The following is a 27877-nucleotide window of genomic DNA, read 5'->3' on the forward strand; positions in this document are numbered from 1 at the left end:
TCACTTTACTTCTTGCACGTCTTTGCAGCATTGACAGAACGTCTCCTGGAAACTCAAAAGCTTAAATAAAAAGTCTATCATAAAATTTTAAAAACGATGAGTGTTGTGTTCTGTACTGTCGTCACACTGTACTCGAGCCACACAAGACCGGGAGGTGGACAAACAATCATCTGGACAATCGCATACATTTTATATTGATTGGGTAAATCTGGTTCAGACTAGTATGGCTTTTTAATGGATTATTACACAAAATTTATTTTCATTTTTTAAATAATCCGTCTACAGTCATGAAGTGCTGCTGAACCCATTTACCCATAATGCAGTTTGTTAAGTCGTTAACGCCGCTCTACACTCTTGGGCGTCTCTAATTCTAAACTCACTCGGACACACACTTTACAGTATCAACTTCCAGTCTTTCTGTAAAAAAAAAAAAAAAAAAAAAAGCAAACAAATGACCAAAAACCAGTTTTGCATCTTTGTCATACTTCTTCTTTGCTGTGCTCTGCTGGCCACGCCCACATTTCAATATCGCCATGGAGATGCAGGCCTGGCCCGCTTTTTTTTTTTTTTTTTTAAAGGGGGGCGGAACCACATCAGCAACATCCTGAGCTGCGCTTGCTGAACCGAGTGACATAAGACATACATGTTAACAAATTACACTACACACACACACACACACACGAGCATAATCTTAAACAGACAACCTTAACCCACACTCTTTCACACACATGATTTACATTCTCTCAGCTAGAAAAGGGGCTATAAATAAAAACATCCCCTATAGTGTCCGTGCTGAGAGGTCGCTCTCGTTTAGAAGCACCTTGAAGAACCTACAACTTAATCGCATACGGCGGAGGCGTGAGACGAGCTGATGACTCATCCTCCCATGATCCTTTGGTGCACGAGCACAAATAGCCTCCTATAGAAGCGTTGCCCACCCACAAAAGCGAGTCCATGCTCTCCTCTTCTTCTCATGAGCTACTCAGGACAAGGACGGATAAAGTAGGATGGGGCGAGAGACGGTTCCAGACGAGTGGCGGATGAAAAGGAAGACACGAGGACGAGAGAGAGAGAAAGAGAAAATAAAGACGACCAGCTCTGCCGATCGAGCTCAGTCTGTGTATTCCGCCACGATGGAGAGCAGCACCGTGATGTCATCGGGTTTTCCTCCTGAGGACGAGAGAAAGAGAGACAAATAAAATCCAAAGTTTAATTCCATGACGTGTTAGAATTGATTAATTTGAGTTTTAATCTACTGTATTAGCTATATTTTTCATAGCCGTAGCGTGAAACTACAGAAGGTCAGGAAGCATTTCTTAGGTTCTTTCTGGTTCTCACCTCTGACGTTGAGTCCGTTATCGCAGGCGAACTGAGCGAACGGCGACATGTAGTTCGGGTCGTAGGCAAGCTCGTGGGCCTGCTCAGCTATGCTGCGCGCCGTCTGCTGAATGCTGTCGTAATTTGTGTTCTGTCATTGAAAACAGATGCGATTGTAACTGGATATCTTTTACACATGCCTCATACACCGTCCTTTTGTTTGTCTCTGTGTAATTTGTGTGCAAACTTACCTTGAGCTTCTTCAGCTCCTGCAGGATCATGTAATCCGGCATGTTGTCGAAAAGACCATCCGTGGCAGTGAGGATGATGTCACCGAGCTGGACGTCAAACGAAGACTTGTCCGCCATTTCAGGACTGAAAGAGAGAGAGAGAGAGAGAGAGAGAGAGAGAGAGAGAGAGAGAGAGAGAGAGAGAGAGAGAGAAAAGGAGAAACAGAAAGTGAGCAACATCATTACAGCACGGTGATAAAAGTAATGTGAAACCTGATGCGAGACGGCATGTCCTGTCCTGTCCTGTCCTGACCTGACCTTTGCCCCGAGCTAACTGAGCTAGTCTGACTTCCTGGAAACAAAATCGGAGCCTAAATGGCCAGTTTCCATCTGAGCCGCCAGTGCTGGTGGAAACACTTTATGAGGAAGAAGAGCATGAGGTCGCATGGAGTCGCACTATAGGGGAGACGATACGAAATAGACCGTCAGCAACAGAGGCATGATGTCCTGATTCGTGTGTAAGACACAAAGCATGGATACTCCACTAGTTATACAACATGTTCTATTATATGCTTATACTCTGCCTGGCCAACAAAGTTACACAGTCCAGGGTTTTATTCGATCACATTTAGTACATTCAGGTGGTCAGCTGACTTCACTTTATTCACACACAACACTGCTGAGCCCCGACCTGAGAAACTGAATCAATCCCAGATCATAACACTGTGTCCAGAGACTAGTACGGTGGACACTGTGCATGATGGATGCTGTCTAAAGAAGAAGTTTTCTCTCTTTTCTAATGTTCCACATTTTTTGTTCATGATTTAATTTACAATTATCGGATTAAAGTTAATAAAATTGTGACAATCCACTGGACCGAGGACTACGCTTGCAACTAAAGTAAGCAGGTCTGCAGATCTTTAATCACCGATGCTTTGATGAGACTTAGCTAGCTAATCTTAACGTTTTAAGCTCATGATTAAATTATGATCTTTAAAGAAATCCTACTGTTATGGTCAAAGCTTGTAATGCAGCAATCACTGACCTCAGGCTGTGGATCATTGTATGATCGTTGCATTTATGCAATGCTCCGTCATTACAACACCCGCAGGGAAAATATGTGCTAGAATCAGTGGAAATCCTTATCAAGAAATCAATAGCAGACTGGTGAGTAAGAGCGATTACGTCCAAGCATTAGGACATGGAATTTCGACAAGAACATTTGATGGGGGGGACAGAAAAAAAAAAAAAAAAAAATGCACTGACGTAATCATTCCATTGATGGGGGTCAAATCTACAAAGAGGCAGCTAAGGTACTGATTAATATATTTTCAAGTAAATTCACTGTGAATCTAGACGGATGCAGATACTTAATGTTACTCTATAAAGCACTTCATCATTTTGACTTTTTAGCTTGCTGTCTAGAATTACAGATTTCTATTTTTTTGATGCATCATGCCGCAAACGTGTACTTTAGTTGCTTGGCTCAGTTTAATGTGGGAAAACATGCTTATCAGCACTGCAACAAGTTAAGAGTCAAATGAGTTCAAATCAGCTACTGGAGGAAAAAACTAAAAATAAATTAACTTGTTTTTAATTAAAAAAAAAAAAAGCCCTGAAGTTATTGTCGTCCTCCAGAATTCTCCTCCCCCCTACTTTTTCATAACTGTCTGATGTGTATGCGCGCGCATGTTCACATAAGTTCAAAAAATTTACTGATGATTAGATTTATTTATTTTGGTCACTAAGCGTTTCAGAGATTAGATGAAGACAACACAACTTGATCTACAACATTGTCAGATCTAAACTCATGAGTGATGATGCCAGCCACTGTCTATAAATTGGACATCATGGAAATTAACTCCACAAATAAGCAGATGTTCTTTCTGTTTCTCAAATTACTCGGTTCCTTGGTAAAGTCCTAAAAAGGAGTCTGGTTAAAGGCAGAGTAATAGCCGAGATGTCTTGTGTCTGATGACGCTGTGGGAGAAAGTCAGGTCGGAAACTGTTCCACTACATAAAAGATTAAAATGTCCTGTTTAAATTTAGCGTCACATGAGGAGCTCAAAATAGTCTTGCGTCTGCCAAGACCGACCGGGGTTAAAAATTCTGATTGATGATTGGCCGAGTTGCCCGAGTGTCTGCTTCCTGCCTGCTGATTGGCTGCTTCAGTGCTGGCTTTGGGCTGCTGGCAGGACAGTGAGGTTGAAAGGACAGTTACATGCCTCTGTCTTTGGCTTTCGTGGAAAATGCAAACGCTACTCCTAAAGTCATTTTCTTTCTCCCTCTCTCACTAGCTCTTCTCTTGTGCTTTAATGTTTTGCTTTAATCTCAAGATTGGCAAAGGTTGTTGCCATGGTTACAATTAAGCAATTTAAGTAACACACTTGTGCATGCAACTCGCTAAAAAAACAAAACAGAAAAGAAACAACAACACAGACTTTATCACCACCTCATCAACAGACATCGCTCAACCATAACATGCCGATCCAATACCAGCTCCCTCAGTTCTTCATGGATGCCACGGCCCCCTTAACAGTTACACCACTCCCTCACCAACACTCAGACCCCATGCTTACCAGCTTCAATAACTACACCCTGCATTGCCAGAATCTTTCACCAACTTCAATAACCTACTTGCTGATGCCCTGACCCTGCCTCATTAGCATCCGTGACCACTTTACCAGCTCCCTTACTCACTTGACAAACTATTGGCCCCTTACCAGCCTCTGCACTCTCTCAACCATCCCTTGGTTCCCTCTCCATTGATGATGCCCTGACGCCTTACCAACTGCAAAAATGAATTGTCCAACCCCACAGCCAAGATCTTGCCTTTTGACAGCATCCTGACTCCCTACTACTTCTCCACTATGCCCTGGACCTTTATCAGCTCCCTCGCTGTCTGGAAGATACTACAGTTCCCTTACCAGCTCCCTTACTCCCTCAACCTTGCCCAGAACCCTTTATCAATCAACACCCTCACTTCCTGACAAATGCTCTGACCTGCTTAGTAGCTCCGTTTACTCCCTTCATCTTGGCAACACCTTGACCCAGTAACAACGTAATGCCCAGGCCCCCTTCCCAGTTTATTCCATGCACCTACCCCTGGCCAAAACACGCTCGACTTGGCAAAACCCGTGCAAACAGATCCCATGGCCTGGTAACACAGAACTGACTGACTACAAAAGCATGCCCTGATGGTTACTTCACCAAGAAGCGTATAAATCACTAGAAACCCCAATCATATACATCACACACACACACACACATGTTGTAGAGATTGTAGTAAAACAGAACGTTAGAGAATACAAAGGCTCCACCCACCTGTCACTCAGGACAGACCCCTCAGCCCCCGGTGGGGCGATTGACAGCTGAAAGGGGGTGTTGAAGTAGTGCTGCTGCTCGTCGGAGCGATGGATCACCTCGCCTCCCCGGACCACCAGGAACCCCGAATCACCCAGATTACACGTGTGGATTTGATGACTCCTCCGGTCCAGCACCACTATACACGCCGTACTGCTACCTGCAAGTAGGAGAGAGGAAAGATCTGAGCATTTTACATTCACAATCACTTGTGCAACAACAACGAAAATATATAGTTGCAAGCGAGGATGAGCGGGCCCAAGCACCTTGTGCCATTCCCGAGCAGATCAAGCAGTCACTAGATATCTCCCAATACAAAGACAATATTTTCAATCAGATCAGTCTACAGTTTAATTGCTACCTAGCTGGTTAGCATGCTAGTCATTTCCAGGCCATAAAGCTAGCATGCTATGTATTCTAATCATTTATTTAAGGTTAGGTTTAACCTAGACACTTAACGGTTACTAATACCTTTAAATATTTTACTTGCTTTGCGAAGGCTAATCAGTACGCTGGTGTAAAATATTATTCCTCGACTTGACTGAAGTTTACACGAGTATCAACACGGCATCTTATGAGCTGCTTAGCGCTCCGTGTTCGGCTAAATGTGACTCAGATTTCCGTACTAAGCACACACAGCATCAGATTACACATAAAGCTCTCTGATTTGCATACGACAACCATCAAAGTACAGCATCATGGGATCTCACACACACAAACACACACACACACACGCCCAAAGCCACAAAACTTTGAGTCACTTGATGACATTCTCAGAAAGTGTTTTGCAAAATAATTTGTGTTCCATGCGTATGAATCATGATGTGCTGTGTGTTGTTGAACAAGAGCAGGTTTGTGTGTGTGTTCTGACCCAGCAGGCACACTTTGTACAGGAGAATTCCACAACACTGTGTGTGTGTGTGTGTGCGCGTGCACTTCTTTACGATGGGTTGCAGGGAAATGATGCTGTGTTATGACTAACAAAGGGTCCGCTAGCCATTGTACTCGTGTCCCAAAGGCACGCCTAATGACTGTTTCGAAATTCCTTTTGGTTTATATGGTGTTACATCCTTCAGCCAAACTGTTTACCCACAATGCATTGCGAGTTTTTTTTTCTTTACTAAATTTCTGTTCAAGGTTTCAAAGAAAAGGGAAAACAGTGTTACGTTATGCTTGTGTGTGTGTGTGTGGTTTGGGTTCTTTTGACTAATCAGCTCAGTTGCAGATCTTCTGACTAATCACTTTTATGCTATGATGATCCACTACTAGTGGGCGTGGCCTCTTCCAGGATGACTCCTCCCTCCAACACATCAAAGCACCCGAGAGAGATCAATCTTGAACTTTTAATGAGCATGAAAAGGACATAAATCCTATCCTAAGACCTTCATTACACCCCTCCTATTCACATGGGTAAAGTCCTTTGGAAGGACAGCATCCGTCGCTCCGCGGACCATTTTTTAAATAAATAAATTTTTAAAAAATGAATAAATAAATTGAGAACCTTTACAGTGGCCCGACACCTTACCAACACACTCCATGTTGTCTTTTCTTTTACCGATATGTGTGTGTGTGTGTGTGTGTGTGTGTGTCCTTACCCAGCAGAGGTACTTTATTCTGTAGAAGCTCGTAGTAGGACGAGGTGAGGATCCCTACAGGACAGCTAGGAGTGAAGCGTCCTTCCTTCACCAACCGCTCGCACGCCCTCATCAGAGTTTCGGAAAACTGAGATGGGTCGACGCCGTAGTCGCGCCAACCACCCACTCCGTCCGCCACACCTACAAAGGGAGAGAGAGCATGACACACAATTTATTAATTTTCAGTACTCGAGAGATGCGAATCCAGCCTGTCCAAGAGACGCCAGTTTAATGCTGGAGTGAAGCAGAAGCTCTTCATAAACTCTGACTGCAAGTCACATTAATGCAGCAGAAGTCAAGCATGTTGTTTAGAGTTTTTGTTTCTTCAGCTGTTCGTGTGAAGAATTATCACAGTAGAATTAAACCTCCATAGATTGGCTTAAAGAAATACATTTTATTATAAGGAAAACATTTTAAACATATAATTTGTATTGTATACGATTGAGTTAAAAATTATCTGCATTTTGGCTGTAGAATTTATTTTAATGAAATTTAAAAAAAGACAAACACATAATTTTTAAATACACTTTGTCTGTCTGCCAACAAGCTTTTGTATTCTCTCATTAAAAAAATGATTCATCAGAAGTGACTCCTTGTCCTCATAGGGCTGCTTTAAGGGGACCTACAAGGAGGATGCTTCAACACCTGATGTTGAAGTTATTGCAGAGTGGCGACAGTGTGGGAATGTGCATCGTCATGCAAGATCACGACGCCAGCACTGCACGCTGCTCCTCCTTCGTGCAAATCACAAGCGCAGAATCTATTTCTGCTCGTACTGCAGTTACAAATTAACCTGCACAGCAGTGACTGGTTAGGTGTGCAAATTTTATTATAACCAGAGTGCGGTTAATTTTTGACTTACCCCATATAGCTATCAGGTACTGGTGTTCTCGTGCCTTTCGATTATGGCCAGTAATTTGTGCTGCATTGGCTTTTGCCACCAGCAGCATGGGTGAGCCTTGGTCATCAGTTTGTAAGTGTATAATTGATAATCAATGTTAATGTTATTGATGATCGGTGTGTATCTTTTAGAAACAAAGCTGTAATCATGTTTGGCAGGAGGTGCAACCATCAGTTCAACAAGAACGAGTAGTAAAGCGCTGCGGTAACTCAAGGAAGAGGAAGAGCTGCAGAACTAAACAGCCTACTATGACTCAGTCATGTTAAACACTGAAAGAAAAAAAAAACAATCGTTATACACTTGAGCACACTAGTCTCTGAGGTAACTAGGTCATCTCAAGGATACGCTGTTCTCTCACGAGCCAAACCACAGACATGACATCAGCAGGATGCGTTCTTTTTACTTCCTCTGCAGTGTGAGACTCCACGAGTGTAAAAAACAGCTGAAAGATAAAAAGGACAACTCTAAAGAGGCATGAAGACATATGCTACTGGGCCTCCGTGTCAATCTCCGTTCTCACACACTCAAACGGGCCTTATGGCGCAGCTTTGTGATGCTAATCTACACTGAAGAGACAAAGCTTCAGACAGAGAACTGCATTCTTCCCAGACTGGAAATTCACAGCAGAACAGAGTCTAAAGGTAATATAATAAAAACAAATATATACGTAATGAGAAAACAGTGTAAGAATGCGGTGCAGTGGGACATCATAATGCATATACGTCTGGTTTCTGATCCTGTCTAACGTATCAGATGATGGTTTAAACCTTTCTGGGGAACAAAGAACAAAACAGGCGGCTGTGATGATTTTGCAGGAACAGGACGAACGGCTTATGTGAGCGTAAGAGCATCCGGACATCCGCTTTTAGGACAGAGTGCTCTTAAGTAAAAGTTAAGAATTAGCGCAAAATGTCTGGTGCTTACACGAGACATGCACAGACACTCTCTCTACAGTAACACTGTCATATTAGTGAGTTAGCTGAACTTTATGACAGAAAAAAAAAAGAGCTCAGAGGATTAAGGATGGAAAAAAGCACTACATCATGCTAGCAATAACACTGGCCTGTAGATGTCACACTAATAAACGTGTGGAAAATGTAAAAATCATCAATCAGACTAACAATCTAACATTTTATTCAATCACCTTTAGCTTTGATTTATAGCAGGCAAACTGTGGTGGACAGTTCAAGTGTGAAAATGAATCCTCATGCTCCCAGAACAACTCTTCCACAATCCGAGTCCTGGAATACACAAGAAAAGCCAGAGATGTGATAACCTGGTCATTCAGGACATTCTGGTCGTCAGCTGACTTCTTTTTATTGCAACATAACGTTGTTGAGTCTAGACCTGAGAAACTGAGACAAACCCAGATCATAACACTGTCTCCAGAGGCTTGTACAGTGGACACTAGGCATGATGGTTGCATCGCTTCATGTGTTCACCTTCTTAATTCAATTCAATTCAATTTTATTTGTATAGCGCTTTTAGCAATTTTCATTGCCGCAAAGCAGCTTTACATAGTCTTACCCTGACGCATCATCGCTGGACAAACTGCACAAACCTTTCCCAGCATTTTTCCTGATGAGTCTCACTAACAGGTGGTTTTCTAATGGACACATGACTGTTTAGTCACAGTCCTGTGATTTCTCATCACACTGTCTGTGTGTGTGTCTGTGTGTGTATGGAAATGCTCTCATGCGCCTGCGAGTGGCGCAGTGGTAAAGCGCTCACCCTATCATCCGGGAATCGCTGGTTCAAACCCCGGGTGATGCTGTTTTCCTCTCACAGCCGGAGGCACAGAGAGGGCTGATTGGCCGAGCTCTCTCAGGGGGGAGGGATGAGAGGTACTCGCGCTCCCACCTTAATCAAGACTCTACAGCCAATCAGGGGCGTCTGTGAGCTCGCGCACGCGGAAGGAGCGGCTAGCGATTTCCTCAGAGTGTGTTACTCCGCCCCTAATGGTGCGTGAGCAAGCAGTTCGAAAAGATGCGGTCACCTGACATCACGCGGTTCGGATGAAACACGTGATAGTCTTCGCCCTCCCGACTGAATGGTAGAAGTAGCCTTAATGTGGGAGCCCCCCTAGTGACGGGGAGGAATTGGCCACAACTAAATTGGGAAGAAATTTTGAAAAACTCAAAAAATAAAAATAATAAAAAAAAGGAAATGCTCTTACTTTCACTATTAAACATAGCTCAGATTTTTTTACTACGTGATCTTCATTAATGATTTTTTTTCCTGACCACATTTGTTCTGACAGAGTCCTAACAGGTTTTAATAAAGTACTGGACGGCTCTAAATCCAGTTCCAGTCATTTCAAATCTCCCCAATTGGTTTCAGTGCCTGATGCAGGTGAGGAATTCGGCCCTTCTGAAGTGGTGACTTTTTTTGGGGACCGGACAAGTGTAACACAATCTAAACTGATCCTTAAAACATTAAAAAGTTGCAGAAATTTGACAAACTGAACATACACACACATCCTTTGTGTTCAGGTTACGTTTAACGCTGTGAAACCTCCCCAAAACAAGTCAACACTTACAACAGTCTTGCTTTTTAACTTTAACTCTTAACGTTTCATAAGAGAGGAAAAAAACCTTTATAGTCATGTGTGAGAAACGAGAACGCCCAGACGTCCCTGTTATGAGAACTTTCCCACAGCAGGAAAAATTCCGGTCTTTTACAAAGCATCTGTCCAAAAATGTTAAACAAACATTTCTTCACAATAAAAAACTTCAAAAACTTACACCATACAATCTATACTATGTGATGGACAATTGCGTTTGCGCGCTTTTGTTACTACAAAAACAATAATCCATAAGGTAGAACAAGCGCATAATATAATATGTGATATATAATATATACCTGTGATTAGGCTGAGCTGGTTCCTCAACTTCTGACCAATAAAGTTAAGGAATGAGTTTAACGTGGAGGTGTACGCTATTTAAGACCTGAGGACATTTAAAATGGCCCTGGGTCTAATTTAGTTTAGAGTTATGATTATAATGCAGAGTCTAGTCATGCATGCACATTCACACACGCACACAGCGCTGTTAAATAATTGACGCTGGCTATGATCTGTTCAAATAAAACAGCCGAGCCAGAGGACAGCACCAAGGTCACATGATTTTTGTCTTTTTACTTTTTAGTTTTTTATCCGGTAAAATAAACCTCTTCATAAGAGTGCAAATGTTCCCTGAAAATGCTGCAGTTCTTACATATAGCTCACATTACAGAAGCTATTCTAGAGAGCTTCATCCATCTCGACACACACATGCAATCTTCCTTAGAGAGGACCATACAAGGAGACAGGCTGCTCTTTCCTCAAAACACACACTGAAAGAAAATCAGCGTCCAAATAAAACAAATAGTCATGCGGCAAAACAGCGGGGCCAGAACTCAGGAGTAACCAGGGAGAGCTGGTGTAAACAAACATTACATGCTTCCAGCTGAAACACTGTGTTCCAGGCACCAAGTTTGACGTGTCTGCACTTAAACAGTTACAGATGAACCACTCCAAAAGTTCACCTGTGACAGACGTAAATGATCCCCCACCACCGCTTCGGGTCCACACCGGGAATAAAGTTCACTCGACAGAGCAACGTAGGAGGAGGTGACAAACGAGTCAATGCTCAGAAGAAGCGGCGCTGATCTTTTTAGAACTGTACAATAGTGAATGTCCAGGCATTATTTTATTCACTGCATTTCTCTTGCAGATATAGTTTATATCCACGCATGTGTAAACTGCACGTCTGAACCGCACGTTCGTCTCAAGCGACACTACTCAGCTTTACATTCTGAAAACAACACAATATGTTTATACTAAAACATGGAAGCAGCATCATTGATAAAAAGCACCATATACCCCAAACACATGCTCCAACAGGCCCCCCCCCCCAACACTGTCCAAACATCGTCCCCATCTCATCCCTTCACAGTCCTACACTGTCCAGACACCACCTCAATCTCATCTTCTCACACTCCTACGCTGTTCAGACGCCATCCCGACCTCCACACATCCTCAAGCACTCCATCATCATCATCAAAACACCATCCCTACCTCATCCCCAAAATGTAGAACACAAAAAGCAGTTTTTAAATGATTTCATTCATTAAGGAAAAAAGGCTGTTCAACCCAACATTAAGGGGGCAATTACTTTTTCCCATAGGGACAGGTAGGTTTGGACAGCTTTTTCTCCCTTAATAAATAAAATGATTATTTTAAAGCGGCATTTTTCTATTTACTTAGTTAATTTTTGTGCAATATGAAAATTTGTTTGATGATATGAATAATTCAAGTTACAAACATGCAAAAAAAAAAAAAAAAAAAGGATATATATATATATATATATATATATATATATATACACAGCTTTGTGAAACTGTGATCATGATGTTCCTGATGCAGCTCGTTAGCATGTAGCGACGCCCACAAAAGTCCCTAAACATAATCTACAAACAATCACGAGTACGAGTGTAATACGAACGTTAGGGAATTTTTTACAGAGCATCAGTTTCCTTGCGCAAATGCTCGTATAAATCCCCACCTCATCCACACACTGAATACCTCACCTCGGCATGCCTCAACACCTCGACGCCATCCCCTCCCATGCCTACACGTGCCAGCACCACCCCATGTCAACACACTACACACAGACGCCCTCACCTTTTACCTGCACGACTCAACACCCATCCCCACCTAATCCTTAATCTATAGCAAAACCGTCCCACTGACTTCTAAAATACAGTTCAGACAACACACCTTGGGCCACACCTCATACCAGAGTCTGATGCTGATCCGGTGTTGAGCAACACTAAAGTATGTACTAAAAAAACTTTTTCAAGACATCTTGTAGTGCTGAAGTTTGTTTCACATTGGTTCTGTCTATTTTTATAGATATCGGTGCATCATACAGTAGGTAGGTAAACAGGCAGAACTTCACTGACATTGCATAGTACAAGTACTCAGCAACGAAAAGAAGTTTAACATTTACAAACTTGATTCCAAGAACGTTGGGACACTGTACAAATTGTAAATTAAAACAGAATGGAATGTTGTGGAAGTTTAAAATTTCAATATTTTATTCAGTATACAACATCGAGGACATATCAAATGTTTAAACTGAGAAAATGTTTTATTTTAAGGGAAGAATAAGTTGATTTAAAATTTCATAGCATCAACACATCTCAAAAAAGTTGGAACAAGGCCATGTTAACCACTGTGTGGAATCCCCTCCTCTTTTTATAACAGTCTGCAAACGTCTGGGGACTGAGGAGACAAGTTGCTCAAGTTTAGGAATAGGAATGTTGTCCCATTCTTGTCTAATACAGGCTTCCAGTTGTTCAACTGTCTTAGGTCGTCTTTGTCGCATCTTCCTTTTCATGATGCACCAAATGTTTTTTATGGGTGAAAGTTCTAGACTGCAGGCTGGCCATTTCGGTACCCGGATCCTTCTCCTACGCAGCCATGATATTGTAATTAATGCAGTATGTGGTCTGACATTGTCATGTTGGAAAATGCAAGGTCTTCCCTGAAAGAGACGACATCTGGATGGGAGCATATGTTGTTCTAGTACTTGGATATATCTTTCAACATTGATGGTGCCTTTCCAGATGTGTAAGCTGCCCATGCCACATGCATTTATGCAACCCCATACCATAAGAGATGCAGGCTTCTGAACTGAGCGCTGATAACTTGGGTTGTCCTTGTCCTCTTTAGTCCGTCTGACATGGTGTCCCAGTTTCCCAAAAAGAACTTTAAATTTTGAAGTTAGTAGTGCTGTCTAAGGGCCAGAAGATCACAGGCATCCAGTATGGTCTTCCTACGCACAGAGATTGTTCCAGATTCGCTAAATCTTTAGATGATATTGTGCACTGTAGATGATAACTTCAAACTCTTCGCAATTTTTCTCTGAGAAACCCCTCTCATATTGCGCCAATATTTTTCGCCGCATTATTGGGGGAATTGGTGATCCGCTGCCCATCTTGACTTCTGAGAGACACTGCCACTCTGAGAGGCTCTTTTTTTTACCCAATCATGCTGCCAATTGACCTAATAAGTTGCAAATTGGTTCTTCAGCTAATTCTTATATGTACATTTAACTTTTCTGGCCTCTTATTGCTACCTGTCCAACTTTTTTGAAATGTGTAGCCCTCATGAAAATGAGCCAATATTCGCCATGACATTAAAAAATGTCTCACTTTCAACATTTAATATGTTATCTATACTCCATTATGAATAAAATATTGAAATTTAAAACTTCCACTTCATTGAATTCTGTTTTTATTCACAATTTGTAAAGTGTCATAACTTTTTTGGAATTGGGTTTGTACTAGAATTGAAAATAGTAGTGTATATAGTAGTGAAAATAGTAGAATTTAATATATCAGTATTGGCATTGTAAAAATGTAATAGTACATAGTAAACATAGTAAATGCGGTATATACAGTAAATATTGTGCATATAGTGTTGGAAAAGACAAGAAAAAAAGTTGGCTCAAGGTTTAGCAAACCACTTGAAAAATCACCTTGAGATGTCTGTCTATCTGTCTGTGTGTGTGTGTGTGTGTGTGTGAGAGAGAGAGAAAGAGACACTAAACCCAAGACCATTGGTTTCCTTTACTTGTATAAAACTTATGACTTTCATATTTCATTTGGGGTAAAAAAAAATTTTTTGCCATCTACTCCTTCCTTTCAGGAAATGATTAAAGATGAACCTAACTATGCAGCCATGAGGATAATTATTACTTAGCCTTGTAATGCAGAAAAGTAAAGAGCAAGCATGTCATGGCTGAGGTAAAACAGCTGCCTCGCGCTCAACCACGTGGTACAACACCCCCCAGAAGAAAGGAACACTATACCGGAAATAGAAATCTCCAGGGAGTGAAAGAAACCCTCTTTGTGTTGATGAGGTTAATGTGAAGGTTTAAATACAATATACTGTAATCCCTCAGACATGTTTTATCATAAATATATATTAAAAATATATATTATAAATATAAATGTCAAAGCACTGTTTTTACGTTTTTGTTTATTTATTTATTTGTTTTTTTGGGGATAAACATGCTAAAACGAAATACATTAAAATAACAAAGAACGTTGTATTTTTTATCAGAGCAACTGTGTAAAATTAATTAAGGTTGAGACGTATGTTTTAAAATAATTACCATGACATTTCATTTTAAAATTCAATATAATTTATATTAAAAAGGGTCGTTTTGTCAAACTAGGACGCCAATGCGCATGCGCAAGACTGTCACTCGTGTCTCCATGGCTACGTCGGACCTCATGCTCACATAAGGTACACATCTAACTAGCGATTTTGAATTTGTTTATTAAACATGACCGGAAAGATATAAAACAATAGTAATGCTTTGCTAAGAAAAATGACGCGGCAATTGTGTAAAAGGACCGTTTATTGGTTATTTTGTTCCAACATGGCGGCCTCCACGCGCAACCGTTCTGACCTTTAGGCAACAAAAGAAAAACACTTCTGCGAAATTACGTTATAAATCTACAAGGTATTGAACAAGAAGTACAATTTCACCCCAAGTGTTTAAAAGTGTTTAATATTTTCACATTTAATACGTGTTTAAATTAACGCATTAAAATAAACCTATTGTTAATAAGCGTGTACAATTATCACGCAAGCAAAGGAAAAATCAAGCTCTACAAAGCAAAAGCTATATAAGTGACAAAAACAAACAAAAATAAGAATTTTATTTGCTGAATAATTTACTTCCGGGTTTTGCCAGTTTCCTGTGGTCTCTCTGTTTCTGGGTTAAAGGTCAAATCTCCGGTAATAACCATGACAACCGTACATGTATAGTCTAAGAGAGATGTCCTTAGCGTCAGTCTGAATTAAATACATTTATGTTCGTATTTACAAATAATATTATAAGTACGGGTATTTAAGGTCAGGTGGTACTTGAATGCCTTCCTGCCCCCACCTTAGTGACCTCCCGCGCGCGTCATGGCACTTTAACTACACCCTGAAGGTCATCCAGAGGCATGTGGTGACTTTAGGAGCAGTTTTATCTTATGTCTTAAATGTTTAACCCGTGTCTTTTTAAAATATGAACATGAACGATTATTGTATAATGATAAGTAAAACAACACAAAGGGAAGTGAAGACAGCAGTGAGTGTATTTACCCAGGACATCGGCGGACCTGTGGCGCGCTATGAAGCACGCATCGTCCCCGTAGCACATGCCCTTCTTCAGGATGCCCTTTCGGAAATCCTTGCCAAAGCCGCAGCTCGCCGTGACCAGCTTGTAATCCCGGCCGTCGGTTTGAGAGAGTCCGCCCAGGACGGCCCTGGCCACGATCCGTCCATACGAGAGTACCGATAACATCCCAGCTCCACGCGCGCACAACCCGCTCACAATGCTCCTGGGTCCCTTTTTTAAAAAACAAAAAATCCCGTCAGATTGAATGAAGAAAAGCTTTATGTTTTGGCAGATTTCACGGAGAAACTTCTTCCACTCTGCTGCCCCATCTCCCAGCCCGACATCTTCCTCTCCGCACTCTCTCTTACTCTCACAAGCTCGCGCACACGAACAGCCGGGTTCGGCGAAAAGGAGGAGAAAAAAGAACACTGCACACGGGCCTTAGTGTCATGTGACTCTGACGTCACGCCAAGCATGGCGGAAGTGTAGCTCCAAAACACTGAGGCTGACTGATTTTGGACCTTTTTTTTTTTTTTTACACGGTTCTGTTTTTATTTATTTTTTAAATTAATTTTATTATTTTGCAAAATTTCACATGAATAATTTTAAACGCTGCAGTCGGAAACATTTCTTTTGTATTTACAATTGAGGACAATATATATAATTTTATGTAGTATTTTTTGTTTCATGTCTTTGAGGTCACTATTTATTTATTTATTTATTTAACTTATTGAGTGACTTTATTTGACTTCACTTCAATTGATTTGACCTGACATGACTTCACTTGACTGACCTGACTTTATTTCACTTTACTTCACTTGATTTTACTTTTCTTGACTTCATTTGACTTCACTTGACTTGACTTTACCCAGGTCGTGTTTGTTACCTATTTAATATGTTCAACAGAACAATAAATCTTGACACATTAACTTGGATATTATGTTACTACACTATTGTTTTTAGTCTCCAAAAGCCTCTAAAATTCTAGACCCCTGCCTTTGTTGCTGTATTGTTACACATTGTAATAGCCTATGTGTTGTGTAACACATTTCCCATTCGCTTAAAAAAACTTTGCCACTTTGCATACTGTTCATTGTAAACCATTACACTATTGTGCTTAAAGTATTCTATACAGTGTAGTAAACTATCAAAACCCTAACAACATTTCTACACATTTTTCTTACTCCTATTAAAACAGGCTGAACTAAAAGTATAGTCAAGGGCAATGCCAAGACAACAATGTACTATTAAGGCCAAAGTTATGTGGACATCGGATTGACACACCCATATGCGGGCCTAAGTCAGGAGAAAATTACAAACAGTTGTATAAGATGGCTTACTATGCTGCAGATCCTTCACTGGAAATAAAAAAAGCCCAACCCGACAATGACAATGACCCTGTCCACAGAGTCCATAAAGATATGGTGTATTAAGGTTGAATAGGAAGAACTTAAGTATCCTTCATAGATTTTGACTGAAATCAACCCACCTTTGGGATGAACTCTAACACGGCCTGACCTCTCTAATGCTCTTGCATATGAATGAACAAAAATACTCTCAGGCATCCTCAAAAATCTAATGGAAAGCCTCCAATGAAGAGGTTTATTATAAGAAAAAGGAAGAAGACTGAATCTAAAGTCTCATATTCAAAACCACATATGTGAGCTTCTTCCTGTAAATGATACAACTTTAAAAACCTTAAAGATGGCTTTAAACTGCATTGCCTGTAAATATTTTGGCACTCAAGTCTTCATCATTAAACATTGACTCCGCTTTAAAACTGTAATGAATTCAGGAAGAACTTTGACAAAGTTGCTCTTGAGCGCATTAGTTACACAACGAAAACAAAACCTGTATAGTACGCGGTTTCACCATATAAATTATGATTTCACAATCAGGTGTCACACTTAGATGACCACGGGTTTCCTTTTGATTGGTTTCATCTTTATGCCACAGGGAGTTTTTTCCTTCTACCATTATCATCTCTAGCTTGCTAGTTATGGATGAATATAATTTAAAATGTAAATCTGGAGTTATTTTGTAAAGCTGCTTTGTAACGAGGACAAACAGACTTGAAATTAATTGAATAACTTCTCAGGCAATGATTATGTCAAGAAGTAAAAATAACTAGTGTATATGAAATATTTGCATCTGTTTTTAATTGTTACAAATCTTCTGAGATTTGTAACAGCTTCTAATCTTTCATTTTGCAACCAGAATCCAGTTATTCAAACGCTACACACATTAAGCAAATAAACATAATCAGGGTAATTAATTAAGGATGATCTTTATATCATGTTAACAGTTATTTTCCTAATTGAATTAACATTGCAGATCGACTCCAGTTTGCATAATTTGTACACGCTTTTAGGTTACAACAACAACAACAACAACAGAAAACAACAATTGTGTAATATATATTCCATTCACCTTGCTCTGGACCACCTGAACAAAAAGAGCAATTGCACTACTACAGTTATTTGACGGGGAACACAATCAATCATAAGAGACTAAGTGGGAAAAAAATTGAAAGTGCAATCAATCAGCAAACACACACTGAGCGTGGCGTCCCCCATGGCTGCGTAGTCAGTCCTGATCTGTGTGCTTATTTGAGGATAGCTTAAACCCCACTAAAGTGGGTTCTCAAGAGCAACAACAAGTCAACATACAAGTGGAGCAGCCTGCAGACTGGGGTAGAGACAACAATCTGTTTATTAATGTGGAAGAAACAAAGAGAGGATTGTTGATTCAAGGAGGTGGCATTGTGGTCAGTCTGCACGCCGACGGCACAGTCACAGACATAGTTAATAGTTCTTTGGTTGGTTCTATGTGTTCTCCTGTCCTTAATGCCATTTCTGTAATAAAGGAAAATCCAGTGGTGTCTCAATTTGCTGCAGAGACTGGAGAGACTCACCGTCTGCTGTTTGATTTTGGATATAAAATAGCAAGGGCAGAGTTAATACAAATAAATTAATGTAAATCCAACAATGTAGTTTTGAACCATACAGAGTCAGAGTCATGGTACTTATCGGCACCTTTACATCTATAACCTGAAAATGTGGACATAGTGTAGTCCTTGTCTAATTCATGCAAATCCTTTGTGGATTTAAATTTCTATCATTTAAAGGTTTAATATCTGGCCTATACTAGGGGTGGAACAATGCACTGTAGAACAATATTTCACAATTTCAGGTTAAAATGTCACGATACGCACCGTAAAAATAGTTCACAATACCAAGTCAATTACACTGATACTCCCAAATCTTTTACATGTAATTTATGTTTAATAACGCAAATTGGCATATCTCGCAGTTTCTTCTGTTCCAGATAAGGGTAATTTTTTTTTCAACCACAGAAGATATTGTAAAGGTCTCAGCTGCTGCTTCAAAAGAATGACATGCTGTTTTTCTGAAAAAAAAACAAAACATGTTTTGGCAGCATTTACACAAGGTTTTGTGGCCAGGCTACAAGTCTAACTCACTCACTCACTCATCTTCTATACCGCTTTATCCTGTATACAGGGTCGTGGGGGGCCTTTCACTACTGGCAATTTGGGACACTAATCTGCATGTCTTTGGACTGTGGGAGAAAACCGGAGTACCCAGAGGAAACCGACCAAGCAAAGGGAGAATATGAAAACATGCACACGGACCCCTAGGCGGTAATCGAACCGGGAGTTGCAAGGCGACAGGGCTAACCACTAAGCCACTGTACCGCCACAAGTGTAACTGTAGTTTGATAAAGGTTTCTCCTTTCAGAGTTCACCCATTTACTTAAATCTCTACTGAGCTGGAATAAATAATAGACATTAATTTGTTTTTATTCTGACTTTGTTATCTATATCGTAAGTCCTGTTTAAGCTTTTAAAACAAGTTGTGTGCTGGCTGTATAATTACACATCTAGCCTATCCAGTACAATATCTGATCGACAGCAGTGTATTTATGTGTCTGCAGATGCTGGTGAGGGATAAAATATAAAATATATATAATTTATTTCCAAGCAAATTTATATTTACAAGAGTTGTATTTTGTATCAGCCATTTTTTTTTTTATATTTCAGGTGGACTAGGACTAGGACCCGATCTGGACCACTGTAATTCTAACCACAAAACATCTCTCTGTCAGGGAACTGTAGGCTTTTAATACTTTTCTTTGCAAGGTGTACAGTGTACTCTTACAGAAATTGAAGGATCCCTAATTTGGAAGATATAACTATAAGTCTAATAAAGTTATTTGCTGTTCCTTAGTCAACTTATTAATACATTTTGGATACTACATAATTACTTTCTTCTTTTTCACTTTTTTGGTGTGTAAATTCTGTGTATTAATTATTAAAATTATAATTAAACATAATTAATGGACTGCATATATAGCGATGTTCATGTACATAGTTATACCACAGTTAATAAAACTGTTATGGTACACAATGTACACCTGACTATTTGAAGGCAAAATTAGGACAAAATGTGCGTGAGTATGTTTAAGTATGCTAAGTTGAGTATATGCATGTTTAACCCCAAAGAATGGTACAGTTCGATGTCCTTTTTTGACCCTGTGTCAACTAATGTATCAATATAATAAAATAATTTAGGCACATATTAGGTAATAGAAGTGATTGAATTTGAGTTAATGTGCCCCCAAAGACAAAGCAGATTGTTTGCACTACCTTTAAAGCAAAAATGAATGAATGAATAATCAAATAAAATTCACATGCTCAGATCTAGAAATCATAAAAATCTATCTGAAGTGGGAAGGGATTAGATGTTTGTATAGTAAAGTTAGGTGATTTTAGAATAAGAGCAAAATGTGATTAAAGCTGGTAAGGACTTAAAGCTGGAGTGCTGTACAGTTTATACCACGTAGATCTGCTGCCCTCTGCTGGATATAGCAGAAAAAGCCATAATTGTTCACGTACCCATAAGAGCACAATTAAAGTAATGTCTTTAAATAACACAGTCCATCCAAGGGCCATGTTGAAGGGTCCAGCAGTGACAGCTTGGCAATACCAGGGCCTTAAATGTCTTACATGATAAAGTGTCTTCTACACAGGGTTGAAAAAGCTGCTGATCATTTCAGTCAGTCACCCTTAGGTTTAATTAACACTGATCATTCCTATAATCGTCATCTCTCATTTTCAAGAAGGGATTTAAATAATGCTTTTATATGAAAGCTAAAAAACGTGTGTGTAAAAAAATTTAGTAGAGCCTTCGTAGGTGAAAAAGCTTACAGCACCTGGTATTCCCAGGCGGTCTCCCATCCAAGTACTAACCAGGCCCGACCCTGCTTAGCTTCCGAGATCAGACGAGATCGGGCGTTCTCAGGGTGGTATGGCCGTAAGCGAGAGACGAGAAGCACTACAGCCTATTTATAGTTTACTAGGTCTTATTTCCTCACTTCGTAAATTGCTTTTCATCATAATTTGATTTTTTTTTAAAGAAAGTTTGCATCATATAAATGTATGCAAAATTTGACTTGCTGTGTAACAAAATGATGTAACTGGAGCGGATACTACGCAGGCTAACTAAGTTAATATAACCAGATAATGTTAGAAAAATGGGAAATCTTACTCTAATATGCTGCTTTACTTTTTTTTAAGACTTTGAGGACATAATAATAATTTTTAAAAACCCTAGAGGAGAGTGACCGTAACTGACAGTGGGAGTGCCATCGTTCTCAACTACTCCACCTACCACGCATGCGCAGAGCAAAATACGTCACGTTTCTCTGCTTCAGCGCCCCGCCCATAAACCCATTCATGTTTAGTATTGAGAGGTTTATTTTAAACCTTTTTGTGTTTTATTGTATATTTTGTTTGCATGGTTAATTTAGCAGTCGATTAGCAGATTGATGTGTAACGTTAACTCCACACGTCAGAAAGTGATAGCGGAGTTAAAGCGATAGGGATTATATTCTGATAACGTTAAAAACATGTCAGATAGTGCTGCCAGTATGTCAGGAAACGCTACCTTCAATAAAACTGTAAAATATGTTTTGCAGCGCTACCGCCATTAAAACGATAGGTGAGTGAATCAGAGAATAAAGACCTGATGGACTATAAATAGGCTGTAGTGCTGCTCGTCTCTCGCTTACGGCCATACCAGCCTGAGAACGCCCGATCTCGTCTGATCTCGGAAGCTAAGCAGGGTCGGGCCTGGTTAGTACTTGGATGGGAGACCGCCTGGGAATACCAGGTGCTGTAAGCTTTTTCACCTACAAAGGCTCTACTCCAACTTTTTACTTTTTTTGCTTTTACCAAATTATTACTACAAAAACTACATTATTGTGAGACACATCTGAAAAAAATATTAACCAATCATCAGAAAACTTAGGTATTTATTTATTTATATATTTATTTATATTTATCATTATTTTTTAAGCCTTTTTATTATTAGCTTAATTCAGCACACCTTATGGCCATTTTGTCAGTGCACTCTCGAGACCTTCTTTAATTTTTTGGTTTACCTTTGTAATAAAGTTTTTTATTAATTCTGAGAAATTTCCTGGTTAGTACTTGGATGGGAGACCGCCTGGGAATACCAGGTGCTGTAAGCTTTTTCACCTACAAAGGCTTTACTGCAACGTTTTACACACAGGTTTTTTCCCCACCAAATTATTACTATTAAAAACACATTATGGTGAGACACATCTTAAAAACTATTATTAAATAGCAAATAAAGCATCATAAAACTATTTTTTTAATCACAGAATAGCCCTTAAGGTTATTAATGTTGCGCTTGTTTATGTGTTTCTTTCTCTGTTATTTTTTTTTGTGTATTTATTCCTCTATATATTTATTTAGATTTATATTTTTTTTACATGAAAAAAACTGTACTTAAAAAAAGCATGGGGGGTGTCTTTTTTTAAAATGTACTCATCTATTCTAAAATAAAATGGTTGTGACTAAATAAATGTTAATGTGATGTATTCATATAAAATATTTTTTTGTTTTGAGGCAAGTAGACTATTTTGCCCAAAAGATTATTTAATCTCTTTAAGTTTGCATCATATACAATTATGTAGAATTTGACTTGCTGTGTAACAAAATGATGTAATTGGAGCTGATACTGGGCAGTTTTTAGCTTTTATATTTAAATAATTACATATGCATTATTAGCATTATATAAATCCGGTCTTGAAAGTGAGAGATGAAGACTATAGGAATTAACAGCGTTACCTAAACCTACTTTAAGTCTGACACACTGCATGTCTAATAGTTTTTTTTTTAACCCTGTGTAGAGGACACTTTATCATGCAAGACATTTTAAGCTCTCTTATACTTTAGGTTTGGATATAAGGACTAAAGTCTTTGCAGATTTGAAATAAGGTTCAAGTTCAGCCCTGCATTATTGGCTCTGGATTACAGAATAGAACGTTGAGGGTTTAGGCCCTGGTACTGTACACTGCCACTGATGGACTCCTGAGCACGTCCCCTAAGCCTCTCTGACCGCAAAGCTGTTATGTGAAGAGATAAGATTTATTGTGCTCTAATGGGTATGTGACCAATATGGGCTTCTTCCACTACAATATCCAGCAGATGGCAGCTGGTGTGTGTAGTATAAACTGTGCAACACTGCAACTTTACTCCCTCAACAACACCAAGAAGTGAATCTTCGTCCTCGTATGGCTGCTTTCAGTGCACCAAACTGGTGAAAGTCAGATGGAGCGAGATTAGCACTATAGGGAGGATGCTTTAACACCTCAAAAAAAAAAGTTTTTGCAAACTTGGAGTGTTTCTAGGAGTAGGAGCGTTTCTAGGATTTTCAGTTAAGGGTGGCTTAGCCCCCATAGATGTTTAACACATATTTGACTTGTTCAGAATCAGTACTCAAATGAGTCTTCTTGATCACACACGCTATTTACCGTATAAACCATTTTCTATGTACAGGTACAATCAGAAAAATGTAACCAGAAAACAGCATATAACTTTAAACTTACATTGATTAACAAAATAAACAACACACCTATGAGGCTGGACAATGGAATAAACTGTGTGGGTGCCAATAATGTCAAACATTTATCTGTTAATTCTTTGACAGTACTGTTGCTTTTTGTTGGAAACTGGCAGACAAAAAATGTAAAAAATAGTTTCTGATGCAATGACTTCAATCAATGTTGGGAACACAGTGTTAATGTGCCTGAAAGGCTCTGCTTTCAGAAAACTAAACTGTAGAACTGAACAGAGAACTCGGGTGGAAGGTTTTTCAAGTCACATGGAAGTTGGTCTCCAAATGAGCAGCAGGTAAGAATAGAACATCTTTTTTTTTTTCATGTGACTTCCATCTACAGGTAAATATAAATATTAAAACTTTGATAATCATGTTATCTAGTTTAATTTAGTGTTTTAGTTTTATAAATAAGACAGTAGGTTCTCTATTCAACCCCTTAAAATTTCATAGCTTCTAGGCTATTTAATATAGGGTGAATAGTGGTAAAGTGGGACACTTTCTGAAAATGGTTGTTAAATATGATGTGCCACACCCCGGAAGTGATGTCATAGCCACAGATTTTTTTTTTATCACATACTCGCTAATAATGAACTCATTGTTGATTTTTAGTAGTAAAAACATATCCATGCAAAGATATAAATTATTAAGCTTAACTGTCTAAATGTATTTTTAGAGCTCTATGTAGCTCTAAATGAAGCTAGTCCTTCTGGATGCAGCTACATACACCAGCCTCGGTTAACTGGTAGAGGAGGAGGCGTCGCAGTTATTTACAACGATAATCTGGCTATCGTACAAAAACACAGATTTAAATTTAATGCATTTAAAATTTTCTATAGTAACATAAAGTCAGCTCAGACGATTCCGCTAATCATAATTTACAGACCTCCAGGGCTGTACTCTAAATTTCCCTGTGAATTTGCAGATTTCCCTTCAAACCTTGTCGTTTCCGTAGACAAAGCGTTAATTGCTGGAGATTTTAATATTCATTTTGAGAATCCAGAAGACCCTCTGAGAACAGCATATATGTCCATACTGGACTCAGTAGGAGTAAATCAGTGTGTAGTAGGACCCACTCATAAAGCAGGTCACACTTTGGACTTAATATTATCCTTCGGATTAAGTATAAGAAACATAATTACAGTTCTACAGTCTGAAGTTATATCAGATCACTGTCTTGTCTCGATTAAAGTGTCTCATAGTAATAATGTGCGCACAGCACCGCGCTACCGCCTTAAACGTACATTCACATCAAATACCACACAGAGCTTTATCGATAATCTTCCAGAGTTATCAACTTTGATTGGATCGCCATTTGATTCCACAGAACTCAATCAGGCGACTGAATAACTAGAGTCAACACTTCGTCATAGCTTAGATAATGTAGCTCCAGTTAAAGGAAAAATGATCAGAGATAAGAAACTCGCTCCTTGGTATAACGATCACACACGCACTCTAAAACAAACCGCTCGGAAATTGGAATGCAAATGGCGTCAAACTAAATTGTTAGTTTTCCAAATAGCATGGAAGGAGAGCATCCTGAACTATAGAAAAGCTCTTAGTGTAGCTAGCTCAACATATCTCTCCACTTTTATAGAAAATAACAAAAATAATCCTAGATTTTTATTTAATACTATAGCTAAATTAACTAAAAACAAGACCACTGCAGAAATCCCCACAACAATAACATACAGTAGTGAGGATTTCATGAACTTTTTCAATAACAAAATCATAAATATTAGGCAAAAAAATCAGGCTTTAAAACCAGACAATTTAAGTGATACAGATGATAAATTAATCACATCACATCAGAACCTAGAATACTTTACTCCCCTTGAAGCGAGTGAACTAATTTCACTCATCTCCTCTTCAAAATCGTTAACCTGTGAATTAGATCCTATACCGACACATTTTCTCAAGCAGATAGTTCCAGCAATAACAGAACCCCTGTTAAAAGTAATGAACTGTTCACTCAGCAGTGGGTATGTTCCTAAATCCCTTAAATTAGCAGTTATTAAACCACTAATCAAAAAACCTAACCTTGACCACTGTCAGCTTTCCAATTACAGGCCGATATCAAACCTCCTGTTTATCTCTAAAATTCTGGAAAAGGTAGTATCACAACAGCTATATTCATATCTACATAGGAATAGCATACAAGAACTGTATCAGTCAGGATTTAGGCCTCATCACAGCACAGAGACAGCACTCGTTGAAGTAGTAAATGACCTCCTAGTGGCCTCTGATCAGGGTTGTGTCACTATACTTAGTGCCACTATACTTAGTGTGTTACTCGACCTTAGTGCAGCTTTTGACACTATTGATCATGGTATTCTCCTTTACAGATTAGAAAATGTATTAGGAATTAAGGGAACAGCCCTCTTATGGCTCAGATCCTATTTGACTGATCGTTATCAGTTTGTAGATTTAGATGGTGACCATTCCTCATGTTCTCAAGTTGAGTTTGGTGTTCCACAGGGTTCTGTTTTAGGCCCACTGCTTTTTTCCCTTTACATGCTTCCTCTAGGCAACATAATTCGTAAACATGGTATTAGTTTTCATTGTTATGCTGATGACACACAAGTGTACATTTCAGCAAAACCAGATGAGAAAAACCAGCTTACTAAAGTTGAGCAATGTGTGCAGGACATAAGAGATTGGAAGTTAATTAATTTCCTTCTGCTTAATCCTGATAAGACAGAAGTTCTAGTCATAGGACCACAAGCAGCTAGAAGTAAGCTTTCTGATCACACTGTGATTTTAAATGGCCTTTCTGTTCCATCAAGTGCAACAGTAAAAGACCTCGGTGTGATTATAGATTCAAGCCTTTCATTTGAAGCACATGTAGATAATATTACCAGGATAGCATTCTTTCACCTCAGAAATTTTGCCAAAATAAGAAATATATTGTCACTAAACGATGCAGAAAAACTAGTTCATGCTTTTATCACGTCTAGGTTGGATTATTGTAACGCCTTACTGTCTGCTTGTTCAACTAGGTGCTTAAACAAGCTTCAATTAGTCCAGAATGCAGCAGCGAGAGTCCTCACTCGAACCAGAAGATATGAGCACATCACCCCTATCTTATCCACATTGCATTGGCTTCCTGTAAAATTTCGCATTGATTTTAAAATACTACTCTTGACGTATAAAGCATTAAATGGTCTTGCGCCGCAGTACCTGAGTGAACTGCTAGTGTCTTACAATCCGCCACGCCTACTTCGATCAAAGGATGCAGGGTGCTTATCAGTACCGCGTATTATGAAAACTACAGCAGGGGGCAGAGCTTTTTCTTACAAAGCCCCAAAGTTATGGAATAGTCTTCCAAATAGTGTTCGGGACTCAGACACAGTCTCAGTGTTTAAGTCCAGGCTAAAAACCTATTTATTTAGCCAAGCATTTTTATAAATAGATTAGCCTTAGGTAAAGGAGCAGATCTGGGGGACTCATGGACGTAGAGTATTAGGTGAATTGGTGTGTTTGGATGCTGTCTTCCCCACTCTCATTGATCACTCAGGTTTGTTGACGGTGAGGTGGTTGGTTGCCTTACATCTCTGGAAGCCCTCATGTTTGTGTTTTCTTCTGGCTCTCCCTTATTGGTTATGCTGTCATAGTTAGTCCTGCCGGAGTCTCTGCTTGCACTCTGCACTAAATATACATTCACTTTTTACATTGTTCGACTGTGACCATACCTAACTGTTATTTCTCCATCTCTTTGCTCTCTCCTTTTCTGCTCTCTCCTCTCTCTCTCTCCCTCTCTCCTTTTTCCTCTACCTATCTCTCTGTCGAGCTATACATGTCGCTCCTGAGCTGCCAGTGATCCAGACCCCCTCTGCCCGCTGGACCTCTCTAACTCATCCTGGAGTCATGCTTCTGGTTGGAGATCTCATCACATGGATGCCCCCGTGTGGTCTGCCTGAAATGCGTGTGGTGACTGGGGTTGGTTCCACTTTTCCATGAAGGTGGTCCTGTTCTCTGAGGACCTGTGACTTCAGTCGCTCAATAGTTCAGGACTGGAATTTCTCACAGTCTACCTGAGCCTCCAGGAACAAACTGGACTTTATTCTTACACATCTCCTCTTATACTGAACTTCCAGTCTCGCATATTATTATGAACATCAATCCCTGCTATCTGTTTTCACCCAGATGTGGATGGGTTCCCTGTTGAGTCTGGTTCTTCTCAAGGTTTCTTCCTATTACCATCTCAGGGAGTTTTTCCTTGCCACTGTCGCCGTCGTCCTAGGCTTGCACATCAGGGACAATCATATAATTTTGATTCATACACATTTACATTTCATACAACCTTAATTATTTTGATTGTGTA

The 27877-nt window shown here is 39.6% G+C and overlaps 2 protein-coding genes and 2 non-coding genes across 4 annotated transcripts in view; 2 read left to right on the forward strand and 2 right to left on the reverse strand.

The window, feature by feature from the left end:
* The window catches only part of LOC128505519 (eosinophil peroxidase-like), a 137101-nt gene that overhangs the window by 34667 nt on the left and 74557 nt on the right, over window positions 1-27877 (forward strand). The window lies entirely within an intron of this gene.
* LOC128505521 (protein phosphatase PTC7 homolog) lies at window positions 63-16107 on the reverse strand. Its single transcript, XM_053476001.1, has 6 exons — window positions 15595-16107; window positions 6506-6685; window positions 4872-5070; window positions 1569-1692; window positions 1339-1468; window positions 63-1170 (listed from the first exon to the last, which is right to left on the reverse strand). The coding sequence occupies exons 1-6, from the start codon at window positions 15794-15796 to the stop codon at window positions 1112-1114; spliced, it is 894 nt and encodes a 297-aa protein (XP_053331976.1). The 5' UTR covers window positions 15797-16107; the 3' UTR covers window positions 63-1111.
* LOC128505786 (5S ribosomal RNA) lies at window positions 20831-20949 on the reverse strand. Its single transcript, XR_008355621.1, has one exon. It is a non-coding gene; the product is annotated as a 5S ribosomal RNA (ribosomal RNA).
* On the forward strand, window positions 21695-21813 carry LOC128505808 (5S ribosomal RNA). The gene has a single exon (XR_008355642.1). It is a non-coding gene; the product is annotated as a 5S ribosomal RNA (ribosomal RNA).

The sequence above is a fragment of the Clarias gariepinus genome, chromosome 17 (assembly GCF_024256425.1).
Source record: "Clarias gariepinus isolate MV-2021 ecotype Netherlands chromosome 17, CGAR_prim_01v2, whole genome shotgun sequence".
In the NCBI taxonomy this organism is placed as follows: domain Eukaryota; kingdom Metazoa; phylum Chordata; class Actinopteri; order Siluriformes; family Clariidae; genus Clarias; species Clarias gariepinus.